Source organism: Sprattus sprattus (genome assembly GCF_963457725.1).
Source record: "Sprattus sprattus genome assembly, chromosome: 13".
In the NCBI taxonomy this organism is placed as follows: domain Eukaryota; kingdom Metazoa; phylum Chordata; class Actinopteri; order Clupeiformes; family Clupeidae; genus Sprattus; species Sprattus sprattus.
In genome coordinates, this window is record NC_137911.1 from 23,171,421 (window position 1) to 23,181,360 (window position 9,940).

General features: G+C 41.0%; 2 protein-coding genes across 3 annotated transcripts; both read right to left on the minus strand.

Moving 5' to 3' along the window:
- Positions 1 to 24: 24 nt before the first annotated feature.
- Positions 25 to 6,315, minus strand: selenon (selenoprotein N). Its single transcript, XM_080849796.1, has 12 exons — positions 5,433 to 6,315; positions 4,451 to 4,568; positions 4,075 to 4,205; positions 3,756 to 3,968; positions 3,504 to 3,628; positions 3,078 to 3,215; positions 2,909 to 2,990; positions 2,413 to 2,601; positions 2,122 to 2,227; positions 1,763 to 1,875; positions 1,476 to 1,577; positions 25 to 1,298 (listed from the first exon to the last, which is right to left on the minus strand). Exons 1-12 carry the CDS (start codon positions 5,652 to 5,654, stop codon positions 1,131 to 1,133), a joined length of 1,707 nt encoding a protein of 568 aa, XP_080705922.1. The 5' UTR covers positions 5,655 to 6,315; the 3' UTR covers positions 25 to 1,130.
- Positions 6,316 to 7,694: 1,379 nt separating this feature from the next.
- Positions 7,695 to 9,711, minus strand: znf593 (zinc finger protein 593). Of its 2 annotated transcripts, none has more exons than XM_080849606.1 (4): positions 9,673 to 9,711; positions 8,706 to 8,923; positions 8,103 to 8,165; positions 7,695 to 8,014 (listed from the first exon to the last, which is right to left on the minus strand). In XM_080849606.1, exons 2-4 carry the CDS (start codon positions 8,903 to 8,905, stop codon positions 7,870 to 7,872), a joined length of 408 nt encoding a protein of 135 aa, XP_080705732.1. In that variant the 5' UTR covers positions 8,906 to 8,923; positions 9,673 to 9,711; the 3' UTR covers positions 7,695 to 7,869. The 2 variants fall into 2 exon arrangements, with proteins under 2 accessions (XP_080705732.1, XP_080705733.1); XM_080849607.1 differs by having other exon boundaries at positions 9,669 to 9,705.
- Positions 9,712 to 9,940: the final 229 nt, after the last annotated feature.

Below are 9,940 nucleotides of genomic sequence, written 5' to 3' on the forward strand. Positions count from 1 at the left end.
AAAACGTCAACATTTATTCAGGCCACAATTTTCATGTCTGATCGTTGGCCTCCTCTGCGTGGGAGAAATTCTCACCACAGTTTTGTTGTACTGCCTACGTCAAATTATCCAGACGGAGAACATATCCAAGAAACACTTGGCAGCAAATGTTTGTCCAAACATTATTCCGGCAATTGTGAAACCAGATGTCATAAAAAAGGTAACATGAAAGTACATTCCTTTCCAAAAGGAGCCTTTGCATATGTAGACACTTAAACAGTTGTGTAGACACAAAAACAGTTGTGACAGCCTATTCATTGTATATATCTTTACATCGCTATAGTTTTTATCTTTGGTTTACTTAAGACTTAGCCGGTCCTTTATTGCAGAAAATGCCATATAGATTTACACGGTGAGTCGTTATAAGCCCTGTGGTGTGTTATACAACAAGCCTCTGCATTGCTCTCCTGTACTGACTGATGACTCCCTTGGGAAGAAGGGAGGTTAGCGCTTTCCTCGGCTTCAACAAAGACATCAGGCCGGGCCCCACCCACGTGGGCCTTTCGGGCCAGGCCGTCACAAATAGTTCAAGCTCAGAAAGCATCAACTCCACCTCTGGACCAGCTCTGTCTTCACACACTGCCATGAAGATATGCCACAGAACGTACCATAACGCACTGCACTATGAACTATTAAGATTACAAATAGTAGTACCGGTTGCAGTAGTTGCTTTTTTGGAAGAAAACCCCCCCCCCATAAATAGCAGAAAAGCTTAAACTATTTGAGCAAGAGATATTATCCATGTCCATTAGCTTTAGGCACTGCGTTGCCATTTGAGTGGTCTATAAAATGTGGGATTCTAAAGTTGAACTTGGCCGTATATTTAATGGACGGATATAAAAACAACCCCTTTTTTATACTGATTCTACTGACAGCTTCTGGCCTGTTCACAGGCAAAAGGTTTTACTCAGGCAGATAAGTGTGACAAGCCTTAACTCCACAAAGTCTCAGAGCATTCTTTGGGCCTTATCTTTGACTTAGTACTCCAGATGAAGGCCACTCTTTCTGTATTCAGGTCACTTCCTCTTCTTCACCCCTTGTCCTCCCCAACACCTCCCCTCCCACACACATACAGCTTCTATGAAAAGTCTTTAAGATTCCAGATACTGCTTTGCCTTCTCCAATCCTTCTTGAAGGAAGCGGATGTAAGTAGAGGTTGAAGGATCCTCAAAACCAGTAGAGAAACTTAAAGGAGCTTCATCTTCTTCTGGCTTCATAGATGTCTGATCCAGAAAATTATTGGCATTTATATGATGGACCTGGAATATGACATAAAAGAGGTATTTGTGTCTGCTCAATCATATACAACAGAATCTAATGGTACATTTTATGGTACATTTAAACACATTTTACTCATAGGGTTATGTTTTCAACAATATTTCCATCATTTGAGAAATCCGACAGAACGGCCGGTAAATGGGCAGTTTGTCACTCACCACTGTACCGTTGGGCAGTGCTACGATCATCTCTACTGGGAAGTTGTACTTTTCCAAGTGTAATTGGGCCTGCTGGCTCAAGACTGGATTTGTCACATCAGCCTGAGAGGGAAAGACAAATTACAGGATAAAGTTAATGGAAACCAGACTAATCTGTTGGCAAGGCAAGTGCTAATTGTTAAAACTATACCACATTCCAGTGGTACTGGACAAAAAAAACTTGCGATAAATTATGCAGCTTAATTGTCTTCAGCTAGAGCTACATATCTTCAGTTTCTGTGACATACTTGCAGGTCCTCCAGCTCCTTGACTAAGGACCAGCTGCTAACGAAACTCTGGTTCAGCAGGGCCAAAACGGGCGAACTTTCCAGGACTGTCTCCCGGAGAGTTCGCCCCGAACCTATGATGAGAAAGAGAGAGAGAGAGAGAGTAAGACACATGCTGTGGGTAAAACAGTTTAAAATAGTTGCCACACAAAATCTTAACAAAGTTGGGTCATCTTGTCAGTTCCATCAATTTAGTAGGTGAATTTTTCACAACCCATAGTGTAAAACTTTCAGATTCAGATTACATTTAGGAAGTTATGTATATATCTTAAGGAAAGAAACACATGTACAAAAACCACATATACAGTTACATGTATTACCTCAGCAGGACTGGTCATCCAGAGCCCCCCAGAGAAGTACGGAGTGGACCAGCTTCTTCTCTGCCTGGGCTCTGCTGAAGGCCTCAGTGAAAGGCAAATATGAAACCTGATGCAGGATAAAAGCAAGACATCTGATGAAGCACACAATACTGCCATGAAATAGACAAAGCAGTCTGAAAAGATCTACATTAATGAAAGAAAAGAATACCCTCTTGTACCTGCAGTACATTTACGTGATTTGTTTGGGCTTCAGTGCGTCACAAGTATGCAATAGATTCCATCTAAACATACCTTTTTAAAAGGATAGAAGGTGACCTCGATGTTTCGTGTAGCCTCCTCTTTGTGGATTTCTGATGTCCAATAGATCTCCTCGAAGACAAACTGAATGGGCTCACTGCCCTCTTGGCGGCTGTCAATCACATTGCCATTCTCATCTTGAATGACTGTGGGAATGGATGGCCCTGTTGCTTGAAGTTCCAGCTGAAAACACACAGTTAACATTTATTTAGCAAAACTTCTTTTAACATTTCGTCAAGTATTAAAAGGTGCCCAATCTAGGTGTGACGTTAATAAAATCACTTGTTTATATTCATATTTTATTACCAAGTTAAGTGCAAGTTCCTTCTGGCTTACTGAACATGACATTTTTGGAATGTTTTTAAAGCCACATTGTTTATGTCCCAGGAGATGGATGTAATCACCCCACTTAGTTTTGTTTATCTGTAAGTTTGTTATGTATCTGTGTGTGTATGTGTGTGTGTGTGTGTGTGTCAGACTAGTCTCTAACCTGTGGCAAGTATCCTATATCCACTTCCATGTTACTGGCCTCGCTGGCTCCATACAACCACTCCATGTCCACATTGAGGGACCTGTGAATTAGCAGACCTGTCAGTCCATACACATAATATACAAAATGTATGCACCGTTACTGGTTTACTCTGTCAATTGTAACTTACCGGTCGTTCGGCACATAAAGATGGAATTCACGGACATGGGAGGAATCTCGGGCCAGAATAATGTTGCCAGTGAACTGTCCCGGTGTGAACCAGAATGGGAAGTCTGGGACTTCATTCAGCTGGAACTCTGCATGAATTCTGTGGTATGCACAAAAAAAGACATGGTTAGGGGTTGCTGGATGAACAAAATTTCTTTTCAGATAGAAGCATATAATCATGAAAACCACACAGTAGACTGTCTGCCATCTTTAGGGATACTGTTTTTCATTCAATGGTAAAAAGGATCAGAAATGAAGACATGACCCAGACTAATGAGATTTCAGACCCACTGAATGCATGAGTGAGCCAATGTGTAAATGAACCAATGCATTTCTGTGAGTTCTGAGAATATACAAGCTCCTAAAAAACGTCCTTTTTTCTCCTCACCTGAATGCAATGTCGTAGTAGAAGTCGCTTACGGCTCTAATGCAGGCCACAACACCCTGTGGGGCAAAGCGGGATTTGACAAAAGGACGCGGGTGGAACATACTCAGGAGAGAATGAATGAACACCTGCAAAAGATAAGATCCCAGCAACAACAGTATTAATGTTGAATCTCAATGAAGGCCCAAGAAAACATTAATTGACCACATTTCCCCCAAAGTTTTCCCCCAAAGTTTTCCCCCCTCAGAGCTGTACCTCTTTGCCTCGGGGTGGAGGAGAGGTGTAGCGGTTGTTTGGCAGATATCCAGTGAAGATGTTCAAGTCACTTGGAATGATCCACCAAGTGTCACCCACGGCCTCCTTATTCTTGGGTGGCAGGAAAACTCTGAACTGGTTGGCTGAGAATATGCCGGAAGGCACAGCTGGAGCCTGCCAAGAGCGGAGCCCGCTCAGCGACCTGTGAGTGACCTGCCACACATCAACAGTTTGACTACATTTGTACAGAACATGGTGTATGTCTAACAATGTATATTAGACAAAATTGAAATTACTACCATCATACTCATGAGCCTACCCCTAAAAAGCCATCTTTGCTCTTGGTCATTGAGTCCATCACCAAGGGCTGCATTTTAGCCTGCAGTGTTATGGTTTCTGCATTAGGATCATCTGGCACGTCCTCTTCATAATCAGGAGGCGCAGCAATGCCTGCAATTAAAGTGTAACTGCACCCTTAAATGTGTTTTTCGAGCTGTAAAAAACATTATATGACTAAAGTGTGATTAATCACATTGTGTTAATATTGACAGAATTCATATTTTTATAAACAATTGGCATTCTATGTGTTGAAAATGGCTCATTTAACATCAAAATATTAATGACTTTTGAATAATTCTGGGGCCATTTAAAAAGAAAAACATACTTGTTAAAACGCTGAGGAGTGAGCTACTTACCTGTGAGCTTTTCAGCTATAGGCTTGAACTCCTCAGGACTGAGGTACAAATCATGATCAGTGTCCAATGAAGAGAAGATGAAGAAGCCATCAGCTCCCAGTGCTTTCAACCCCAGTTCCTGGAGTAGTCAAAACAGAAGCACTGTGACCATTTGCTACAAATCTTTATGGTCCAGCAACTTTCAATAGGGCACGTGCTGCTTTCAGAATAGGGCACAAAACACACTCCAGGCAATACAGCAGTGGTTCCCAAAATGTTTGAACAACATTGTCAATTGAATTTCATCTATCATTTCGACTTTAAATAAAAAAAAAAACAGATGTACATTAGCTGTTGATAGCTTTTCTTTAAAATTGTTATGTTTGAACAGTTTAACTTTTTCAATTTCTTTTCTTTTTCAATTTCATCTAATCAATCAGTTAAACATTTTTTTTCAAAATCAAAAGACAGTGAAATTGGGTAAGGCTCCATATGTACATGCATAGGCCCCATCAAAATCCAAATTTTGATTCAGCGAAATCAATGCGTGCAGAGCTGCCCATATCCAATGGAGGAGGGATTCTGGAAACCCCTCATCCACAAGACCACAGTGCATTTGGCTTCTTCGGCAGAGCTGCCAGCGGTTACAATTAGGCTACGGTACACCGCCACCCAACCTCTTGGGAACGGGGAGCCATTGCGGGGGCTGGGCACAATAATTTGTAACAAGTACGTGGCATTGTGTAGACTCTCTTTGAAGTAGCGGTACTGAAGCATTAACGAAAATGTCACCTAGCTAACGTTATAAAACACACAACCGTAAATGTCTGCATAGCGAGAGAGCGCAGATTCTGTAACCCAAGATAACTGGTTTGCTTTACGAAGCCTGTGCTTACAATTAAATGTCAAATTAAAACATTAAGTTGCTTTACACAACTGGCTGTGTGCGAGACGCAAGGTTTAATACAGTGCTAAAACGTCAGGTTAGTGATGGACAACTTACATGACGCTGTTTGAGCTGCTGTTCCTGATAATATTTATAACCAACTGCAACAAGGGGTACAGCGATTATTATAAGTAGACTGAAAAGACCTCTACGAAACCGTTGTAGGCTGGGTGGGTTATTCGCACATTCCACCCTTGAGGACGCCTGGTCTTCAACCACATCCTCCGGGGCCATTGCATTATTTTCCTCGGGTACTCCTTCATCCACTTCCGCGGACATCCTTGTTCTTCTGACTATCTCTCCATTGCACCCTGGGCCTTTCTTGACTCCTACTCAAAACAGCCGTTCACAACACACACATAACAAGAGCATTATATCAAATCTGTAACTCGGTTACAAGACCAGACGCCTGGCTGATGTTCCGCTGTTTCTAGCAACTAGTCTGAAATCTCGCAGCCTTACAGTTTTCTCCATTCCCATTGGAAGTGGAGAAGCGTCTGTGGTCAATGGGACAATTCTTAAAGGGCCAGCACATTCTTTAGTATCGCTTACACACGCTTGAAAGGAGCTCTTTACAGTTTTCTTAATTTCTGTTGTTTGCAAGCTGGAAGTTGTTTTGGACCAGATTTCAGAATGACATGAAAGTAAATTAGCCAGAAATATGAGAACTTTACTAGTTTTCACTTTACTTGTAAGAGCAATGTTATCCATTCCAACCTTATGTTATGCATTTTATGTTTTATCTTAAATTATGTTTTATATGTATTTGATGTCTATTTTTATGGATCTCTGTGCATTTGATTTCTTTGTGCACGTCATTTATTTGCTATTAAGCACTTTGAGCTGCACTTTTTTGTATTAAAGGAAGGCAGTAGGCCCAGACGGCGTGTCACCCTCCTGTTTGAAAGTCTGTGCTGATCAGGAGCTGTGTGAAGTACCCTCCTGCTTCAGACGCTCCACCATCATCCCAGTTCCCAAGAAACCCTGCATTACTGGTCTGAATGACCATAGACATGTATAGGCCTATACATGTCTATGTGAATGACTACAGGCCCGTCGCCCTGACGTCTGTGGTCATGAAGTCCTTTGAAAAACTGGTGTTAACCCATCTCAAGGCCATCACAGGCCCCCTGCTGGACCCTCTGCAGTTTGCCTACCGGTCAAACAGATTAGTGGATGATGCAGTCAACATGGGGCTGCATTACATCCTACAACACCTCGACTCCCCAGGGACCTATGCAAGGATGCTGTTTGTCGACTTCAGTTCGGCGTTCAACACCATCATCCCAGAAGTCCTCCTCACCAAACTCACAGTGTCAGTGGATCACAAACTTCCTGATAGACAGGCAGCAGCAGGTGCAGCTGGGTGAAACAACCCCCCCTCACCATACTCAACAGTACCGTGTTGGCGGTAGAATCCTTCAAGTTTCTGGGATCCACTATCTCCAGGAACCTAAAGTGGGAACCCAACATCAACACCATCATTAAGAAGGCCCAGCAGAGGATGTACTTCCTGCGCCAGCTAAGGCGGAAACAACCTTTTCACACCCCGGAAACAAACTTTTCAAACGCCTCCCCTCTGGTAGGCGCTACAGATCTCTGTTCACAAAAACCTCCTGACACAAAAACAGTTTCTTCCCCCTCACCGTCTCACTATTGAACAACTCATAGTAACATATATATTTATCCATGTAGCATATATTTTTTATCCCTGCACTTCTTGCACTCTCCACTTCTTCTTTGCACTATTGAAACAATTCACAGCTCCTGTATATACTTTCTCAAACTTTCATAGACCATTGCACTTTTGTTTGTTTTTGTATTGTATTGTGTTTGTTTTTGTGTTTTTGTATTGTGTTGTGTTTGTTTTTGTATTGTATTGTGTCTGTTTTGTATTGTGTTGAAATGTATATTATTTGTAAGCACACTGAGTCAGTTCACCATGTCAATTTCCTTGTTTGTTCAAACTTACTTGGCCAATAAAATCTGATTCTGATATAAATAAGTGTATTATTAGAAGTAGTATTATTATTACAATGATTGATTGGCTGTGGCCAGTTTGTGATCATTCTATGTTCACTCTCATTACTCTGGCAGAAATCTCATATTTTGTAAAGTTTTAAAAGTTTCTCAAATGTATTCATTGATCAGCCACTCATATTCAATGTGACTTGCAATACAATAGAGGACTTCATTTTTAACAGTGAGTGCTTTTTTGGGTATCAAATACCTTGGCGTTGTTAACATCTTGCTTAACTCACTGAACGTTAGGAGCACTACTTATCCTGAAGTTAAAAACATTTGACTTCATCAGCAAAATCACACATCACATCTTACTTTATTAGCCATCACCAACAAGTCTCCATACAAGTTTGTTGGATTTCCATATGTACACGTATACATTGTCCATACCCTTACAAAGTCCTCCAAACGCAGTCATAGGCTGAAGGCCTACGTTTTATCTGTACACCTGGATCATTACGTCCTTGCAGCACTAGCCCTCGGGAGGCTCCACGGCCATGTCCTCTTCCACTTGCTGGGTCTGTACCTCCACCTTCTTGTGGGGTATGTATGATCCCATTCCAGCAGCTCTCTCAGCCTCCGCCTGTGTATACGGCTCATCTCTCAACTTCTTCAGTCTGTAAAAACCCAAAGGGAGACATTTCTGTTACCTTACTGAGTCTAGGTCTCTTGCTTTGGATGGCCTTAAGCCCTGTGAGAACTTACCTTTTCTTGTGGATTTTGGTTTTAAAGTGCTCCTTCATCGATTTCAAATCAACAAAGTATCGCCTGTGGACACAAAACAAGGTTTGTATCAAGCAAATTCTGCTTTTTCCACCTACTAGTCAAGTTGGTGATCGCCATTGGTGTAGTTCAAGCAATTATTGTCTCTGGTTTGAAAAACATACCAAACTCTTGTTAATAAATGCTAAGCTACAGTGCATTCCTGGAATAACATTACTCTTTGAAAACATCATCTTCCCTAACATGGGCTGCAGGTACTCTAACACCAAGGTGTATTTCAGTCTTTGATTTGTATATAAACACAATGATTTTGTGTCGTTTCCTTTATACATTTCATTGAGGAGTATATTATATACAATTAAAGGTACACTAAAATGAATACAGAAATTTGTTAGAGCAATTCTGATTGTAAAGTCATGGTCAGTAACTTTTGCTGAGGTAAAACTGACCACTGGACACAGTGAGGAAACAACCACTTTAATACCCCACTGGCGCAGGTCTTGTCATCTGACCAGGTCAGTGTAGACATGTGTAGCAGTCCTAAACTTCTTTCTTCAGGGAAAAGGATATGTAAGGCCTACTTACGCACAATGCAGACAGTAGTGTTGCGCACAGCCTGTGACATCAAAATCGACATCTTGTTTCAGCAGCTTGGCTGCTTTGTCAGGTATCATATCAGTGTGGATCTGGTCAAGGTCTTTGGTTCGGCGCTTGGTCTTCCATAGTTTAGAGACGTTTTTCCTCTTATCGCTGTTATGATTTCCAGACTGTTTGGACTTACCCATGGTTACTCAACATACAAGCTGTTAAGAGAGGGAAACAAAAAGAAACAAACCATCATGTAGTTATTTCTGCTGTTCTCATACTTGTTATATGCAACGATCATCTCAAAATGACAGCCTATCAACTCTTCAGGTGCAATGAAGACAACTGCCACGCTATGGAATTCCGAAATCAATAGTCACTTCGTTTCTTGAAAGCAACAGTAGCAATATACGTGAATATAAGTGAATGATATGCTCTGTTTAATGTTCCGATAACATTACAAGATCAAATTCCCGCACTTGTCAAACCCGTCATGTTTAAGTCCGTTACCATTCACCTTTTCAATTGCGTCTGACATGATTTACAATAATATATTTCTGGCTAACGAGGTTAGCATTTCTTAAAGGAGTCTAGTGACAAAGTGAGGTAAACAGTTGCCGATCTAAACAAATCTTCGTATAGTAGGATATTGCCAATTAAGTGATTGGTACATCATTTGATGAGTTATTGATCGACAACTGTGATAAAAATGTTCACAGGTCGATAACAAAATTATTTCGAAATCTGCCTCTTGCAAAGTTAGCAGATTTGATCTGCTACATTTAACGAGTTTGGTTTGAGTATTTAGCTAGCTCGTATTTAGCTATCTTTATAACATCTCTAGTACTATACGAAAGCAGCATCAGCGACTATAAAATACTCCTGTCTGACATATATTTCAATGAGATGTTCACGTCTTATTTTATAAATAACTTTAAAGCTGTCCATGTAAGAATGTCTTACCAACCTCGGTAGCCAATTTCTTTGCTGTTCACACGTGTTTACAATTCCATAATATTGCTTCCGGGTCAGATTGCAATCACGCAAAAATCCACTAGAGGGAGCAAAAGAAAGGTTTAATGAAAAGCAGGGTTTAAAAGTATGGTAAATTGTGCGTAACGTGAATTGTGGTTTGTTGTCAAAGATTAAATATTTGCCTGAAATGTTTAACCCGAAATCAAAATGAAATTGTGAAACAACACTAAATATCTGTTGCATCTCGATCTTTTTTTAGG

Excerpts from the sequence above, each read along its gene's own strand:
- znf593 (XM_080849606.1), bottom strand. The coding sequence starts at position 8,905 with ATGGGTAAGTCCAAACAGTCTGGAAATCATAACAGCGATAAGAGGAAA. Across the intron at positions 8,166-8,705 it reads CACTACTGTCTGCATTGTGC|GCGATACTTTGTTGATTTGA; the intron begins GTAAGTAGGCCT and ends TTGTGTCCACAG. Across the intron at positions 8,015-8,102 it reads ACCAAAATCCACAAGAAAAG|ACTGAAGAAGTTGAGAGATG; the intron begins GTAAGTTCTCAC and ends GGGTTTTTACAG.